This window comes from Salmo salar, chromosome ssa23, assembly GCF_905237065.1.
Source record: "Salmo salar chromosome ssa23, Ssal_v3.1, whole genome shotgun sequence".
NCBI classification, from domain to species: Eukaryota; Metazoa; Chordata; class Actinopteri; order Salmoniformes; family Salmonidae; genus Salmo; species Salmo salar.
In genome coordinates this window covers 9,290,188-9,309,813 of record NC_059464.1, presented here as the reverse complement: position 1 = coordinate 9,309,813, position 19,626 = coordinate 9,290,188, and the positions used below count along the sequence as shown (strand labels likewise).

The window sequence follows — 19,626 nt, the reverse complement described above, 5'->3', positions numbered from 1 at the left end:
TGGCACCTGCTTGTCACAATAATTTAGAGCAACATCATCATTATAGATGACGTCCCACACCCCGTTGCACGTGCGCAGCATACAGTAAGTAGCCTTTTTGTCTTCTACCAAACCAACACCAAAGCAATCAGATGGTTGTTCAATGAAACTTCTGATAAAGTCATACAGGCATCAGCATACTGCTTAGCGATTTCAACACATGCCTCGGAGATCCAGTATCAAACATAACATCACTATTTTGCACTAGACAGACATGGGCAAAGATATATCAAAAAGGTATCTTGTAACAAATGAAGGAAATTTTGAAGACCAATGCATCCTTAACTACAACAACATTCCCAGTAACGGTTACAGAAACGTTTTACTTGCTATCTCTGTGATATGTGTTTATTTCTTTAGCAGATGCTCTGGACAAGAGCGTCTGCTAAATGACCAAAATGTGGATGTTAAAAATGTGCATTTGCAAAGCACCACTGCTGGGTATTATTCTAATGAGCTCCACCCTCAAAATATTTGTATTTTGATCAAATTTGGCCTTGTTTGGGGGCAGAGGTCAATAGAATAATATCCAGCAGTGTGCTTTGGAAGTGATCATTTTCACATTTTCATTTTGGTCATTTAGCAAACACTCATATCCAGAGCGACTTACAGTCAGTGTATTAATCTAAGGTAAACAAGAATATACCACAGTTAGAGCAAGTAAAAAGATTATGCTACCAGAATGTCGTAGTTAAGCGGGCTTTTGTATTTTGTATTAGAAAATACAAAATACATGTATTCTAATTAAACTATTACAAAATAGGCTATATTAATTGTAGTTCAGGCCAGTGAAATACAAATTACAAAATAGGTATTGATAATATTGAAATATCTATTTCAAATACATGTAACAGACGTACTGCCTGTCGTTGGCACTAGCTACCTGCACTGTATATCTGCAACAATTTACTAACCACTGTGCTTCCAGTAATGCAATGTCAATTCTAGAAATACAGTATGTTACTGTAGTCAGGAGTTCCAGTAATATTCAGTTCAATTTGTGTTACAGTAAAGGTCCTATAAATCTACAATAATTTACTGGCTTCTGTGCTGCTAGTAATTTACTGTAAATGTACAGTTACATACTGGCTACTGTGCTGCCAGTAAGTTACTGTAAAAATTACAGGCCATTTTTTACAGTGCAGCAAAAGTGGTCCCATCTCGCTGCGATATTATCAAATTGACATGAAAATACAAAATAATCTAGTAAAACTTTAACAAAACCACTTTCTCTGGGTCACAGAGAGGCAAAATTGTGCTTAAAGCTGAAGTTGGAACAAGCCTGCAGACATTTGAACGGCATCTCTGCATCACTCCGAGGATGCAGGACAGAACATTCTGTCATCAGTTATGTGAAATGGTGCCAATTTTGTAGTGTCACTATCTTTATTTTACAGAATAAAGAAAGGTGAAATCTTATAGTAATTTGTTTATAATTTGATTGTTAATATATTTAGAAAGCCCTATTGACTCTCTTTTTTCTTTTGTTCATAATATTTGTACATGTACTTGAGCTTGTGCCTCAAAAGTGAGTACACCTCAGCAATTTCTAACAATGTTTTACCAGAAAGGTGAGAGTTCCAGACCTTTCTAGAACTATGCATAATTACTAGTAGTTGTTTAAGGCACTCTCATGATAAATAATTACTTTCGGGATAACAGATTACATTTTCGATTACATTTAATTACAAATGGAGGGACCCACACAATGGACCTCCAGCTGGGAGTGAGATGGTTATCCCCTCCATCATCACCTGCGAAGAGAAGTCCCTTTGTCTTTCAATACTGGAGATTATAAATCAATGTTTAAATTGGCTTTGTTTCAAATATAAAAGACTTGAACGCCTATTATGTAGCGCCTTCCACAGATCATTTAGTACTTGTTGTATAAAGTAAGATATGTTATTATTAATGTAGCCTAATAAATGAACACGTTTGTTTAAACAAGTAGCCTATTTTGAAGCCCAAGAAAACAACGAATGTAATGTCCATATAAATAACCATTTGAAAATCACCCCCCAAAAATACACGAAAAAAGTATAAATAAAAACAGGAAATTAAAATTGTTGCAGACACGTCAATCGAATAAATTGATATAGGCTAGCGACCAATAGCCTAGATTTATATCACCATATTAATGGCTTAAAATATTAACATTAATGCCATAAAACGTTTCGTGTTTTTCTGATGATGCGACATTACATTGTAGCACCGTAATAAAAAAGTCACATTCTTACTGGTCGCAGTCATCTCTAGAACGGCCTGGAGTAGCATGATGGAACGGAGAATGTTGAGTTGACATCTCGGAAGACGGTCGGTCACTGTTGCCCGATCAGGATACATTCCCCCGATTCTATTCTAATCCCTTTACATCCACTACAACCGTAAGCGCACGTGTAAACGTTGATTTAAAAATGAAAAGACACTAAATGTATATAACAACTGTCCACGCAGTCGTCCTTTATCCCGTGTCTGTGTGTAACGTAAACGCACGAAGTTCTCTCTCTCTTTCCCTCTCTCCTTCTCTCTCTCCTCCGGAGTCCCACTACTTTCCTTCGATCTCTCAGCGCACGCTTCCAAAACTTCTATGCCGTGTGCGGCTTGCCTTGCACGAGCCATCTGGCTCTGATTAGGGTTGGATGTGTCGCCACCATGTGTTGAAAATACATATTTCTTTGTGCAAGACCTGCAAGACCGACTAGTCTTCAGATCGCGCCTACTTGTATTTTTCACATATGGTTTATGACTTATTCATTGAGCGTACAGTTTATTACAACATATTCATTCACAAAGCACTATATTTAAGCAATAAGGCCCGAGGTGGTGTGGTATATGGCCAATACACCACGGCTAAGGTCTGTCCTTACGCACGACCCTTAGCCTTGGTTTATTGGCCATATATCCCGAGGTGCTTATTTCTATTATAAACTGGTTATCAACGTAATTAGAGCAGTACAAATAAATGTGAGGCTGTATTATGGAGCAAAGCTGGATCAAAACTAGGCCTACTTCAGGTATTGCAAAGGTGTGTGTAAATCAATGAATCATACTACAAAATCGTATCAACAGTTCCAATTCGCCTACACTACTGCAATGTGATACCTTACCTCAAACATATTTTTAACACAAGACAGACACAAGTATGTTGATTTGGGTGAAATAAATGACTCCAGTACACTCTAAAAAAAAAGTGCTGCGTGAAAAACAACCCAATTTGGGTAGATATTGGACAGAACACATGTTGGGTCACAAACAACCCATTGTTTTATTTAAGTTGGATTGTTGATGCTGGGTTATTGCGCTATGATTCACCAAGTCAGATCAGAAGACTGGAGGTGACCCAACTGATAGTTGTTTTTGGCCACATGTGAGAGTACATGTCAATTCAATGTCAAGGTGGAGCACTGACACTTTTGTAGGTTTAATAAGGCTTATACAATAATATGAGTTCTTTAAAGAGCCCAAGCCAGGGTTTCCCAAGCTCAGTCCTCATGACCCCAAGGGGTGCATGTTTGGGGTTTTGCCCTAGCACAGCTGATTCATCTAATCATCAATCATTGATAATTTGAATCAGCTGTGTAGTATTAGGGCAAAAACCAAAACGTGGGATAGTTACTACTTCTTTCATATAATATTAAATAAAGTTATTCATTTTATATTACTATATTTGTGTATTATATATTTTAAAGGAGAATAAACATTTGCAGTGTACAAACTTAACATGATGAACATGAATTACATTTCCTCTCATGGGTGGCCAAAAATAACTATCTGAAAGCCACGCTCCCAATAGGCCATGCCTTTGGAATACCCAAACATAGGTTAATTTAACCATCAGTCGGGTTTTTATTCACTTTTCATGCTAGGGTGACACAGCAGATGGGTCTTTTTTAATGTAATCCAAATGTTTAATTTTCAGGAGGCGTGGCCTATTGGGGGCATAGCTTTCAGATATTTTAATATACATTTATTTAACATTCATATTTAAATATCATAATAAAGGGGTAAATATCCCAACACTGGGATACACATAGGTGCTTGAGGCACTCAACTTGTGTATGCCTCACTAATGTACAACATTTTCAGTACTAACCCTTCACATGTTTTGACAATACAACAGAACAGATGAATCAGAATTAAATTTACTCTCATGGGTGGCCAAAAATTATTCTCTGTAAACCACACCTCCAGTCTTCTGGTCTGACCCAGTGGATCATCGCTCAATAACCCAACTAAGTGACACAACGTGTGTTCTGTCCACTACTTAGCCAGCGCTGGGTTGTTTTTAACCCAGCATTTTCTTGTTGTTGTGTATACACAATGTTGGAGCACAACTAAGAGGTTGAAATTTGTAATGCATGGAATGAGACATCATACACTAAATCCACCCAGGGCCAAATATTGTAGAGCTTACAGGCTAGACTAGAGGTTATTCATTTTTTTCTAAACAGGGGAAGGTAGATTAAGGGAAAGAGAGGGGAAAAGAGGAATGAAGGGAGAGGAACAAATAATTTAAGTTATTTTACAACACACACCTACCCTGTACAATCCAGGCCTCCAACTAACTGAAAGTAATGCGGTTATAATCTATTCCAAACCTTTATCAAATCCCATCACCATCTCCCAACTATACACCCGGTTAAATTTTACCATACACACTTCGCACTTCAGACACACACTTTATCAGTGTCAAAGTCGTGTTTCTAGATACTGAGGGGGAGAGAAAAGTGAATGGTAGCAATTTAGCGTCTCCGGGTCCCGCATCCTGCCTGCTCCTGCTCGATAGGCCATCTGGCGGCAGAGTAGCGAGGCGGAGCGGGTTGAGCGCTCCAACGTTTGAAGTGACAGGGCTGGGATGACTCACGAGCCCACCGTTTCAAGTCCCATTTCCCCACTACTTGTCAGCCCTGGCTTGCTGGCTGGGACCCATGTCAGCCTATAGAACCTGATCAAAACCTTCCCACTCCCCCAGACTGTGTTCTTTGGTAAGGTAGTTTGGTTCTGATATAATATAAGACAGATAGGGATTGTCAGTGGATCTTCTGGAGTGGTTTCAGCATTCCTATATAAACCCCAGTCCCTTGGCATGCCTCTAACAAAAGAAAGGATGGTTGTTTGATGAAAAGGGAGAGATGTTAGGATAATATGGTGAAATCCATGGTTGCCATAATGACACACAATTGAATAGACTCTCTCTCTCACACACACACACACACACACACACACACACACACACACACACACACACACACACACACACACACACACACTTATGACCACTATTAACTGAAACTAAAAGTTACTTGCGTAACCCCGGTTCTCTGATATTATGAATGCGATATCTCACTGTGGGATTCATCATAATCTCTAAATAGCTCGAATAATCAAATCAGACACATCTGTCGAAGACAGACAGGTCGATTGGCGAATGAGGGAGACCCTCCCTTCATACTATAGAGCCATTCGCCCGTCCTCTGGATCATTCTCGAGCATGCCGAACTTCCTCACACTCTTAGAGTAGGGGAATGTGGTGATATATCAGAGAACCGGTCTTACTCAAGTTATCTTTCAATTATTCCTTTCGATAATAACTCACAGTGGAATATGCCCAACTCTCTCCGAAGCCAGGCAGTCTCACATATCAACCCTCAGTGGCCCTGACACAAGGTGCAGTGACATCATAAATCTCATAAAAGTATGAGGGGATGCCCAACACCAGTTCTCAGAAAATGCACCACTTGTTTCCATACAGTGAGTGTAGGAGGACCCCTAGCACTCTGGATAGTCTCAATGACTCCGAGAGGCAGGCCTGTTGGATCCAGATTTATCCTTTCACGGACCAGGCCCTTAGGGCCATGGCGTCCAGGAGAGGGTGGAAAATCTCTGTTCGCTTAGGTCAGCAGGTCCCTGTGTAACGGGAGTTGTCAAGGCTCATCGCTATCCAGAGCTTGCCTTGCCATCAAGGGGCTACCAAGATGAGGGATAAGCCTTCTTCCCTCACTCTGGCTAGAGTGTAGGGAGTATGAGGCTGAGGGGAGGGAAAGCATAATGGAACCTGCTTGGCCAAGTATGTGCCAGCACGTCCACCCCCAGTGGTGCGTTTCCTGCTAGCGCGAAGAACAACGGGCAGTGCGTGGACAGATGCTTGACTGTATCTCTCCCAGATTTGTTTCACCAGTTGGGGATGGAGTCTCCAGTCCCCTTGATGGGGATTCCCTCTGGACAAGTCTGCTCCTATGTTCAGTAAGCGCGGGACATGAGTCACACGTAGGGACAGTGGGTCTGCTCCACAGAATAGTCCTGACGAATGGTCTGTGTAAGTGGTTGATTGTCCGTATTGTCCTTTCTGATCAAAACATGACAATGAGGGTTTCAGTAAAAAAAAAAAAATAAATACACTGTGAGCAATTCAAGTTAATTTACAGTATGTGAGCAATGCGGAGATGTGGGGTACACACTACTCCTAGGGGAGTGCCAATAACGAAGACCGAAGGCCTCTTCCAGTGGCGGGGAGCTAAGAGACATGCGAGGTGACGCCGTGTACACAGACGTTGGGCAAACACCTAGCACTGGATGTCTCTCATCCTCAGGAGGCCAAGAGGTACTACTAAGATGGTGGACTTCATCAACCTCAGCACTCGGAGGCACGTGTTGAACGTGACCGACGGCCCCCCGTGGAACAGGGAATGGAACTGTCGGAATGACGTGATGCGGTCGTCCAAGAGTGTTGCCTGGTAAGAAAGAATAAAACATTACGTCTAAGTATTCTATTCTCTGTGTTGGCATCAAACAGCTATTTTTCTGATTGATCTTGAACCCTAACTCGGAGAGGTGGGTTACAAGGGAAGTTGGGTCTCATACTGCTTTCTCCCGGGATGGGGAGCAAAGCAGGTAATCGTCTATGTAGGTGGAAACTCAAAGCCCCTTCTTTCTCATGGGTGTGAGGGCTGCCTCTACACACTTGCTGACCAGTCGGGGATGTAGCGCTAGCCCGAATGGCACGTTGAACATAAGCATACGGAACGGTTGGACCCAGAGTGAACTGCAGTCTGTACCCCTTTGTAATCTTGGACCAGACCCAGGGCTGGACTGCACATGCGCGGAACATGGGGACAGTGCTTGGTGTCGATTGACAATTAGTCTTCCTGCCCCGGCAGCTTGAACTAGAGCCAGGGAAAGAGCCGTGGCACAGAGTGCACTCAGGGGCGGAGTGGATTCCCTCTGTCTTCCATTAGAGCAAACACATGAGAATGGGAAGGGTTCTTGAAGCAGAGATGTGCCTCTCTCTCAGAGGTGGCAGGCCAGAACACGGGGTGAACCGTTGGCTGCCCCTCTCTGCCGCAGGGGGTGTACCCCTAAGTCGATTGCCCCTTCTTCCATGCAGGGGAATCAAATGGGCGGGACCTCGATGTGGCTGCACTGTCGGCCCCTGTTTGTGGATCCGAACTGTGGGGTTGATGCCCGCTACGTCGCTGGAGTCTTGACTCGTGGAGGGTTAGGCCAGGTAGCCATGATTCCCAGGTCTTTGGGGCAGGCAGAAGTTGAAGGCTACAGCCTCCTTCTTTCAAAGTTCACACTTCTGCCAAATGGCGGCGACAGCCGGCCCAAATAGTTCCTTCGGCTCAACAAGAGCGTCAAGGAAACCGTTCTCAATGTCTAACAGGCTGGACAAGTCGAGCCACAACACTCTCTCCCCTACCACTGCAAGGCTCATGGCACGGCCACAGCCTTGAATGGCGCCCATGGATGCTCGGAGGTGACGACACAGATCTCCTCCCAAGGGTCTGGGTTAGGCTTGCCCGATAGCTAGGAGATTATGCATCTAGCATCAAATCGGCCTGGTAAGCCAGCAGTAGGGCCGTAACGTTCAACGCCGTACAGAACGTTCAGCAGACACATTTTTTACATTTTACATTTTAGTCATTTAGCAGACGCTCTTATCCAGAGCGACTTACAGTAGTGATTGCATACATTTCATTTAATTTCACGCATTTTTTTTTGTACTGGCCCCCCGTGGGAATCGAACCCACAACCCTGGCATTGCACACACCATGCTGGCGTTGCAAACACCATTCTCTACCAACTGACTAGATAGACGCAGAGAAGTGCTCTGTCTTATCAAGGCAAAAAGTGCCTGCACTGACAAGACACTGGGGTTGAGGTGGTTGTCCTTGAGCTACCATCCCCAGTGGCTTTCTATCTAAGTTGTCAATGTCTTGCAGGTTTGTCATTATTGATCGATAAGAATACTTTGTCCATCTCTCCCACACTTTAACTTTACAAACTTCAAACTTGCAATGCTTTCCTTTCATTATTAGCTTTTTTATACATGAGTGCTATGGCTCACTGTTCGTTGTTGGCGTTTCCTGCCTAAGTTTGCCCACTTTGCCAATGAAGTAATCGTTAAAATAATAATTGGCAACATCAAATGGTTTTGTGATGAACGAGCCATCTGATTAGACCCTTTGGTAGATAGATGCAGAGAAGTGCTCCGTCTTATCAAGGCAAAAAGTGCCTGCACTGACAAGACACTGGGGTTGAGGTGGTTGTCCTTGACATTCATGCTGGCAAAAAGTCTAGTTTGGACCTTGCCAGTCAAGGGTTTGTCCCAAATGCATTTGGCTTCACCACGCAAGCTGGGATAGCTGGGAGGAATTAATTGCATGAGACGGTGCAAGAGGGGTGTTTCCTCCCATTGTACAGTCCCTCTCTGCGCTGCCACCCCCCACAGGTTCGGGCCACTCAATATTGAGTCTGGTCGCTGCCCGTTTGCATAAATCATTGAGTGAATATCTGTCATCCTCCATCGATGCCCCGCTAAGGGCGGAAGAGCGCCTAGAGGTAACAGCTTGCGCTTCCTCATCCTCTTCCTCCTCTACTGCTTGGAGGAGGTCGGTCTTGCCATCACCATCATCTTCGTCGGTGACGAGATCCCCTTCCCCCTCCTCCAGGGCCAAGCCCTGGAAAAGTGGGTGAAGGTCCTCGGGATAGCCATACATGATGTCGGCCCATGAGGGTTGGGTTTGTGAGCTAGTCTCCCTGCTTGAATGCAGTGTGGGAGACAATCCAGGTTGGGCTGCTCTGCGCAGTCTTTGTTGTAGAGTGTTAGCAGCAAAATTCCCACAATGGATGCATGACCGGGTGTCGTCGACCGCTGCTTCCACATGTTCAAGACCGACACACAAGGGGGGTGCATGTCCTTGCCTGATATGGTTGCCCCTTGGGCTGAGCTAGCAGGCTCCATGGCAAAAAAAAAGCTAATCCGAGAACAAATTGAAACGTATTTAGGGTTCACCACTTGGGCTAGTAGTCTAGCTAGTTAGCACAGTGCTAGCCGGAGAAGCAAATCCTTTAACAATGTGAAGTTAGCTATCATAAGCCTTGTGGGCTAGTAGCCTAGCTAGTTAGAACAAAGTTAGCCAAAGCGTGGCACTCGATCGATAAGCAGTGAAGCTAGGACGGTCGGTCTAGACAAAGTGGCACTGTAGTGGGTTGAGCTAAACGAGAGAGCAAGCTAGTAATTCTACCCTTCCAGGTAAAAAAAGCTAGATTGTAGGATAGCCAGCCTTGGGTGAGTTACCCAAGTTAGCTAAGCCTTGCAGCAGCTATCCGTGTGATGCTAGCTACCACAGGTGACAAAAGGAAGAAAAAAAGAGGCAAAGCTAATTCTTTCCTTAAGCTAAAACTTTCCTCGCGGTAAAGTCACACAACACAAAGCTAAAAAACCTGCACTCAGCAGTGTAACCTCAACTCCACACCTGTGAGCAGTTAAACAGGAAAACAGGTCAAGTTGTGCTGAGGAGAGCAAGAGTATAACGCTTCTGTGGGGAAGAGAGGTGAGAATGATCCAGAGGGTGGGCAAGTGGCTCTTTAGTATGAGGGGAGGGGCTCCCTCATACGCCACTCGACATGTCCGTCTTTGACAGATGTCTATGGTAGGTTCTTTGAGCAACGTAAAGTGTCTGGTGAACATCAATATCATATGTGTCATATCAAAACAAATCATTGAAAGAGAACAACAAACACTGAACAAACACTGAACAAAAATATAAATGCAACATGTAAAGTGTTGGTCACATGTTTCATGAGATGAAATAAAATATCCCAGAAATGTTCCATATGCACAATAAGCTTATTTCTCTCGAATTTTGTCCACACATTTGTTTACATTCATGTTAGTGAGCATTTATTCTTTGCCAAGATAAACCATCCACCTGACAGGTGTGGCATAACAAGAAGCTGATTAAATAGCATGATCATTATACAGGTGCACCTTGTGCTGGGGACAATAAAAGGCCACTCCAAAATGTGCAGTTTCGAGTTGAGGAAGCGTGTAATTGGCATGCTGACTGCAGGAATGTCCATCAGAGCTGTTGGCACAGAATGCAATGTTAATTTCTCTACCATAAATCAACATTGTTTTAGATAATTTGGCAGTACGTTCAACCGCCCTCACAACCGCAGACCACGTGTATGGCGTTGTGTGGGCGATCAGTTTGCTGATGTCAACGTTGTGAACAGAGTGCCCCTTTGGTGGCGGTGGGGTTATGTTATGGGCACGAATAAGATACGGACAATGAACGCAACTGCATTTTATCGATGGCAATTTGAATGCACAGAGAAACTTTGACGAGATCCTGAGGCCCATTGTCGTGCCATTCATCCGCCGCCATCACCTCATGTTTCAGCATGATAATGCACGGCCTCATGTCGCATGGATATGTACACAATTCCTGGAAGCTGAAAATGTCCCAGTTCTTCCATGGCCTGCATACTCACTAGACATGTCACTCGTTGAGCATGTTTGGGATGCTCTGGATCGACGTGTACGACAGCGTGTTCTAGTTCCCGCCAATATCCAGAAACTTCGCACAGCCTTTGAAGAGGAGTGGGACAGTATTCCATAGGCCACCATCAACAGCCTGATCAACTTTACGTGAAGGTTATGTGTCACACTGCATGAGGAAAATGGTGGTCACAACAGATAGATTGTAAACTGTCATGGTCAAATCTAAGGTGACACCAAGTAATTTAGTCTCCTCAACGTGGTCAACAGTACAGCTCCCACAATCTTCTTATTATCAATTTATTTCAACCAATCATCAGTCATTTGTGTCAATGGAGTACATGTTGAGTGCCCTTCTCTATAAGCATGCTGAAAGTCTGTTACTAATTTGTTTACAAAGAAATAGCATTGTATTTGGTCAAAAAACTATTTTTTCCAATTGTTTGCTAAGAGTTGGCAGCAAGCTGATAGGTCTGCTGTTAGCACCAGTAAAGGCTGTTTTACCACTCTTTGGTAGCGGAATGACTTTGGCTTCCCTCCAGGCCTGAGGACAAAGACTTTCCTCTAGGCTCAGATTAAAGATATGACAGATAGGAGTGGCTACAGAGTCAGCTACCATCCCCAGTGGCTTTCTATCTAAGTTGTCAATGTCTTGCAGGTTTGTCATTATTGATCGATAAGAATACTTTGTCCATCTCTCCCACACTTTAACTTTACAAACTTCAAACTTGCAATGCTTTCCTTTCATCATTAGCTTTTTTATACATGAGTGCTATGGCTCACTCTTCGTTGTTGGCGTTTCCTGCCTAAGTTTGCCCACTTTGCCAATGAAGTAATCGTTAAAATAATAATTGGCAACATCAAATGGTTTTGTGATGAACGAGCCATCTGATTCGATGAAAGATGGGAGTCGAATTTGTCTTTCTGCCAGTAAGATCATTTAAATTACTCCAAAGTTTTTTTTCCCGTCATTCTTTCTATCATTGATCTTGGCTCCATAATACAGTTTGTTCGGCTTTTTGTTGAGTTTTGTTACATTATTTCTCAATTTGCAGTAAGTCAGCCAGTCAGATATGCATGCCAGATTTATTAGCGACTCCTTTTGCCCCATCTCTTTCTACCATACAGTTGTTCAATTCCTCATCAATCCATTGAGCCTTAACAGTTCTGACAATCAGTTTCTTAACAGGTGCATGTTTATCAATAATTGTTAGATTTTTTTATAAATTCATCAAGTGCCGCATCTGGATGCTCCTTATTAATCACATCAGACCAATAAATATTTTCCACAAAAGAGTCACAACAAAATATTTTGTATTTTAGGCCCAGCTTTTTGAATTTGGGCTTTTCTGGAAATACAATAGCCACTATATTATGATCACTGCATCCAATGGGTACAGATACAGCTTTAGAACAAAGTTCTATTAGAAAAAATGTGATCAATACATGTGGATGATCTTGTTCTTGTAGTGTTTGTAAACACCCTCCTGGTAGGTTGATTAATAACCTAAACCAGATTAAATCAAGTCAAAGTTTATTTGTCACGTGCGCCAAATACAACAGGTGTAGTAGACCTTACAGTGAAATGCTTACTTACAGGCTCTAACCAATAGTGCAAAAAAGGTATTAGGTGAACAATAGGTAAGTAAAGAAATAAAACAACAGTAAAAAGACAGGCTATATACGGTAGCGAGGCTATAAAAGTAGCGAGGCTACATACAGACACCGGTTAGTCAGGCTGATTGAGGTAGTATGTACATGTAGATATGGTTAAAGTGACTATGCATATATGATGAACAGAGAGTAGCAGTAGCGTAAAAGAGGGGTTGGCGGTTGGTGGGTGGCGGGACACAATGCAGATAGCCCGGTTAGCCAATGCACGGGACCACTGGTTGGTCGGCCCAATTGAGGTAGTATGTACATGAATGTATAGTTAAAGTGACTATGCATATATGATAAACAGAGAGTAGCAGCAGCCTAAACAATAGGGGTTGGGTGGGGCACACAATGCAAATAGTCCGGGTAGCCATTTTATTACCTGTTCAGGAGTCTTATGGCTTGGGGGTAAAAACTGTTGAGAAGCCTTTTTGTCCTAGACTTGGCACTCCGGTACTGCTTGCCATGCAGTAGTAGAGAGAACAGTCTATGACTGGGGTGGCTGGGGTCTTTGACAATTTTTAGGGCCTTCCTCTGACACCGCCTGGTGTAGAGGTCCCGAATGGCAGGCAGCTTAGCCCCAGTGGTGTACTGAGCCGTACGCACTACCCTCTGTAGTGCCTTGCGGTCAGAGGCCGAGCAATTGCCGTACCAGTCAGTGATGCAACCAGTCAGGATGCTCTCGATGTTGCTGCTGTAGAACCTTTTGAGGATCTCAGGACCCATGCCAAATCTTTTAAGTTTCCTGAGGGGGAATAGGCTTTGTCGTGCCCTCTACACGACTGTCTTGGTGTGCTTGGACCATGATAGTTTGTTGGTGATGTGGACACCAAGGAACTTGAAGCTCTCAACCTGCTCCACTACAGCCCTGTCGATGAGAATGGGGGCGTGCTCGGTCCTCCTTTTCCTGTAGTCCACAATCATCTCCTTTGTCTTGATCACGTTGAGGGAGAGGTATAGCCAGGTATAGATCCAAAAGGCTTCTCAAGAGCTTCGACCCCCAAGCCATAAGACTCCTGAACAGCTAATTAAATGGCTATCCATTTGCATTGCCCCCCCCACCTCTTTTACACTGCTGCTATTCTGTTTATTATCTATGCATAGTCACTTTAACTCTACCTACATGTACATAATTACCTCAACTAACCGTTGCCCCCACAATGACTCTGTACCGGTACACCTTATATATACTGTAGCCTTGTTATTGTTATTTACTGCTGCTCTTTAATTATTTGTTACTTTTATTTATTATTTTTTACTTAACACATATTGTTGGTTAAGGGCTTGTAAGTAAGCATTGCACTGTAAGGTAAGGTCTACACCTGTTGCATTTGGCGCATGTGACAAATACAATTAGATTTGATTTTAATGTCTGCAAGAACATAGTGGTCTCCATCATTCTTAAATGAAAGAAGTTTGGATCCACCAAGACGCTTCCTAGAGCTACACTTCCTGAGCAATCGGGGAAGAAGGGCCTTGGTCAGGGAGGTGACCAAGAACCCCATGGTCAGTCTGATAGAGCTTCAGAGTTTCTCTGTGGAGATGAGATAACCTTCGAAAAGGACAACCATCTCTGCAGCACTCCACCAATCAGGCCTTTATGGTAGAGCAGCCAGACGGAATCCACTCCTCAGTAAAAGGCACATGACAGCATCCATGAAAAACAAGATTCTATGGTCTGATGAAACCAAGATTGAACACTTTGGCCTGAATGCCAAGCATCACGTCTGGAGGAAACCTGGCACCATCCCGACGGTGAAGTATGGTGGTGGAAGCATCATGCCGTGGGGATGTTTTTCAAACTCCCCAAATACAGGTGTTCTATGCTTGCAACGTCCTACTGAATAATACTCGATGCTGCAATCGCTGCAAAAGGTGCTTCAACAAAGTACTGAGTAAAGGATCTGAATACTTATGTAAATGTGATATTTATTTTGAATACATTTGCTAAAATGTCTAAATGTCTAAAAAAGGTTATGTCGATATAGGACTCGTTTTACTGTGGATATAGATACTTTTGTACCTGTTTCCTCCAGCATCTTCACAAGGTCCTTTGCTGTTGTTCTGGGATTGATTTGCACTTTTCGCACAAAAGTACGTTAACCTCTAAGAGACAGAACGCGTCTCCTTCCTGAGCGGTATGACGGCTGCGTGTTCCCATGGTGTTTATACTTGCGTACTATTGTTTGTACAGATGAATGTGGTACCTTCAGGCATTTGGAAATTGCTCCCAAGGATGAACCAGGTCTACAATTTTTGTTGGCTGATTTCCTTAGATTTTTCCATGATGTCAAGCAAAGAGGCACTGAATTTGAAGGTAGGCCTTGAAATACATCCACAGATACATCTCCAATGGACTCAAATTATGTCAATTAGCCTATCAGAAGCTTCTAAAGCCATGACATCATTTTCTGGAATTTTCCAAGCTGTTTAAAGGCACAGTCAACTTAGTATATGCAAACTTCTGACCCACTGGAATTGTGATAAAGTGAATTATACGTGAAATAATCTGTCTGTAAACAATTGTTGGAAAAATTACTTGTGTCATGCATAAAGCAGATGTCCTAACCGACTTGCCAAAACTATAGTTTGTTAACAAGACATTTGTGGACTGGTTTAAAAATGAGTTTTAATGACTCTAACCTAAGTGTATATAAACTTCTGACTTCTACTGTATATCTCACTAGGTCAGGATATTTAAGCCTCCATATATCCACTAATTCCAATATATCCATGACATTCATTATTTCCTTAAGTGCATGGGAAAGTGTAATGTGTCTTGAGGATTGGATTGCTCTTGTGACCCAATAAAAACAATTGTTCAAAAAAATAAATAAAAGAATAGTTGCTTATTAGGCTATGCAGTGCCTTCAGAAAGTATTCATACCCCTTGACTTATTCCACATTTTGTTGTGTTACAGGCTGAATTCAAAATTGATTACATTTATGTTCTTTCTGACCCATCTACACTCAATATCCCATAATGACAAAGTGAAAACATGTTTTTAGAAACGTTAGCACATTTATTTAAAATTAATTACTGAAAAAACATATTTACATACTATAAGTATTCACACCCCTGAGTCAATACTTTGTAGAAGCACATTCGGCAGCGATTACAGCTGTGAGTCTTTCTGGGTAAGTCTCTAAGAGCTTTCCACACTTGGATTGTGCAACATTTACCCATTATTCTTTTCAAAATTATTCAAGCTCTGTCAAATTGGTTGTTGATTATTGTTAGAAAACCATTTTCAGGTCTTGCCATAGATTTTCAAGTAGATTTGAGTCAAAACTGTAACTTGGCCACTCAGGAACATTCACTGTCTTCTTGGTAAGCAACTCCAATGTAGATTTGGCCTTGTGTTTTAGGTTTTTGTCCTGCTGAAAGGTGAATTCATCGCCCAGTGTCTGATTGATAACACGCTGAACCAGATTTTCCTCTAGGATTTTGCCTGTGCTTATCTCCATTCCATTTCTTTTTTTATCCAGAAAAACTCCTCAGTCCTTAATGATTACAGCATACCCCAAGCATACCCTATACCCCATTGACAAGGTATAAATCTGTTGTTCTGCCCCTGAACAAGGCAGTTAACCCACTGTTCCTAGGCCATCATTGAAAATAAGAATTTGTTCTTAACTGACTTGCCTAGTTAAATAAAGGTAAATTTAAAAATATATATATATTAAATAACATGATGCAGCCACCACTATGCTTGAAAATATGGAGAGTGGTCATCAGTAATGTGTTGTATTGGATTTTCCATAAACATAATACTTTGTATTCAGGACAAAAAGTTAATTGCTTTGCCACATTTTTTGCAGTATTACTTTAGTGCCTTGTTACAAACAGGATGCATTCTTTGATATATTTTGTATTCTGTACAGGCTACATTCTTTTTTCTCTGTCAGTTAGCTTAGTATTGTCGAATAACTACAATGTTGTTGATCCATCCTCAGTTTTCTCCTATCAAAGCCATTAAACTCTGCAACTGTTTGGCCTCATGGTGAAATCCCTGAGCAGTTTCCTTCCTCTCTGGCAACTGAGTTAGGAAGGACTCCTGTATCTTTGTTGTGACTGGGTGTATTGATACACCATCCAAAGTGTAATGAACAACTTCACCATGCTCAAAGCAAAATTCAATGTCTGTTTTTTTCTCCATTTACCAATAGGTGCCCTTCTTTGCAAGGCATTGGAAAACCTCCCTGGTCTGTGTTTGAAATTCATTACTCGACTGAGGGACCTTACAGACCTTAATTGAATGTGTGGGGTACAGCGATGAGGTAGTACTTCAAAAATCATGTTAAACACTATCCATGCAATTATTATGACAAAGTTTTGTGACGTTTTTCTTATGGCAAATCAAGTCTGAAATAAGCCTTTTAAAACCGAAAATTCGTTACAAGTTGGCATTTCTTGCTGTGCAGGAAAATTCTCAGCAGCAAAAGAGTGATCAAATTAAGATCCTACATCTGTATCCATAGATTATTCAGTCAATTCCCCCACCCACCATGCACTCTTTAAATAGCCTATCTCTGTGTCGGTGAAGAGCTGTTCAGTTAAAAGCGGACTCGAATTGATGGGGATAAGCCTACCTTTTATGAAAGAAAATGGCAAAAAGTAAAGACATCCTCCAGCGATTGTTTTTTAACTTTCACTGTTGAAAAGCGATATCCCAAATATAAATACAGTAAAGTACACACACCAAAGGGTAAAAAAAATTTTTTTTGTGCAAAATAGTGTTTTTAAGTCACAAATTCAAACTTCAAGGAGTAGGGCATTCAAGGAGTTTGTCTGATGGGAATCCAATGTCATTGGCTTCCCCCCTTGCTTGATTCTGTTAAGGTCTCCAGTTGTAAAATGAGGTAGAATTGCCAGAAAAATGTATAAAAGGCTATTTCTTCTCAGACCCGCAAATACGATTTAAGCAATGCTTTTACTATAAAGGAGATCATTCCACACCTTCTCTTGTCCAGGTTAGTCTGTGAACCCACAACCTTCTAGCCCACAGCCCTGTGCACTACCAAAATTCCTGCGTTACCATGTAATGCTTACAGGACGAAGAACAGTTCTGGACAGTCCTAGAAGTGAGGGTAAACAGTTGGCATGTTGTCTGCTATCCACTTAATGTTTTAATTAATATTTTGGGAATGGGGAGGGTAACTCGTTTTTTTCAAGCGTTCAGAGAGGGTGTAGTTAAAATATATGAGCCATCCATTTTCATTTCAGAGAGCTCCGATTTTCTCCAGGTAACCCATATTATAAATAATGTACACTCCCTAGCGGTGCATCTGTAACACATGAGATTGAGTTCGTAAAACAAATGGCCACTGGATTGACGCAAATAATCATGATATGCCTATCGGCATCGCTATATTTTTCCTGTTCCTTAATTGTTTGAAACTTGGATGTTTTACTTCATATTATGAGGCAGGTCTTACCTTGCTTCAAAATAGCCTATAGCCAAAATCCCACCCTAGAAAATGTGGAGGCAATTTTATAAAGTCTCACTCATATGCGTTATCCTGTTTTAATGGTTTTCTTTAAACTATATTTAATTGTCTAGAAGCCAAAGGCATTACCCTAGTTATATTAGCCACCTATGATAGTTGTTGCATCTTTAGATCTTTCAACATTTCTAACGGATATTTCCATATCTTTCCATGAAACTGCTCGCATGTGCAGTGCACATTTTAGACACCCGCAAATGTCATTTTTGTACATTCACGCATAGACCTATTGCCGTGTGTACATTGTTGCCCTTAAAATGTGAAGAAATAATAGTCACAATTTTAAGCTAAACATTCTGATCCGTTCCATCAGCCTTATTAATTGATATGGCGTATACCACCACTACACTACTTTGATACTCATTGTGGGGATTAAGAAGTGAGTATACCCACCCCTACACCACTGGTTACGATTATGAGATGGAAAGTCACTTATCGCTTTGTACTCCAAGGTATTTAAAGTATTAATTGAGTAGAGCGCAAGCCACCATCCAGGTAGTCTCAGAAAACCAGACCTAGACAACAGCAGTGACTAGGTCTGGGATTAAAGATGGACTCTATTCGAAAAGGGAAGAAAACCTATTCCAGGAAGGATCCTCTTCAGACAGACAACTCTCTGGTCCCATGTTTCATGAGCTGAAATAAATGATCCCAGAAATGCACAAAAAGTGTATTTCTCTCAAATGGTGTGCACAAATTTGTTTACATCCCTGTTAGTGTGCATTTCTCCTTTGCCAAGAAAATCCATCTTCCTGACAGGTGTGATATATCAAGAAGTTGATTAAACAGCATGATCATTACACAGGTGCACCTTGTGCTGGGAACAATAAAAGGCAACTAAAATGTGCAGTTTTGACACACAACGCAATGCCACAGATGTCTCACATTTTGTGGGAGTGGGCAACTGGCATGCTGACAGCAGGAATGTTAATTTCTCTACCATAAGCCGCCTTCCATTTTTTTACATTTACGTCATTTAGCAGACGCTCTTATCCAGAGCGACTTACAAATTGGTGCATTCACCTTATGATATTCAGTGGAACAACCACTTTACAATAGTACATCTATATCTCTTTTTTTTTGGGGGGGGCTAGAAGGATTACTATATCCTATCCCAGGTATTCCTTAAACAGGTGGGGTTTCAGGTGTCTACGGAAGGTGGTGATTGACTCCGCTGTCCTGGCGTCGTGAGGGAGCTTGTTCCACCATTGGGGTGCCAGAGCAGCGAACAGTTTGACTGGGCTGAGCGGGAACTGTGCTTCTGCAGAGGTAGGGGGGCCAGCAGGCCAGAGGTGGATGAACGCAGTGCCCTTGTTTGGGTGTAGGGCCTGATCAGAGCCTGAAGGTACGGCGGTGCCGTTCCCCTCACAGCTCCGTAGGCGAGCACCATGGTCTTGTAGCAGATGTCGTTTTAGAGAATTTGGCAGTACATCCAACCGGCCTCACAATCGCAGACCACGTGTAACCATGCCAGCCAAGGACCTCCACATCCGGGTGGGGAGGTGCTGAAAAGTATTTTTGTCTGTAATAACGCCATTTTGTGGGGGAAAACTCATTCTGATTGGCTGGGCCTGGCTTCCCCGCAGCCATGGGTGGGCCTGGGAGGGAGTTTGGGAAACCCTGTCCTAAGGCAACAA

At 42.3% G+C, this 19,626-nt stretch overlaps 1 protein-coding gene across 1 annotated transcript in view; it reads right to left on the bottom strand.

Moving 5' to 3' along the window:
• The window catches only part of LOC106584030 (inactive tyrosine-protein kinase transmembrane receptor ROR1), a 193,167-nt gene extending 190,544 nt beyond the window's left edge, over positions 1 to 2,623 (bottom strand). The window contains 1 exon segment of the mRNA XM_014168817.2: positions 2,277 to 2,623. Coding sequence (XP_014024292.2) covers positions 2,277 to 2,382 — 106 coding nt within the window. The 5' untranslated portion in view covers positions 2,383 to 2,623.
• Positions 2,624 to 19,626: the final 17,003 nt, after the last annotated feature.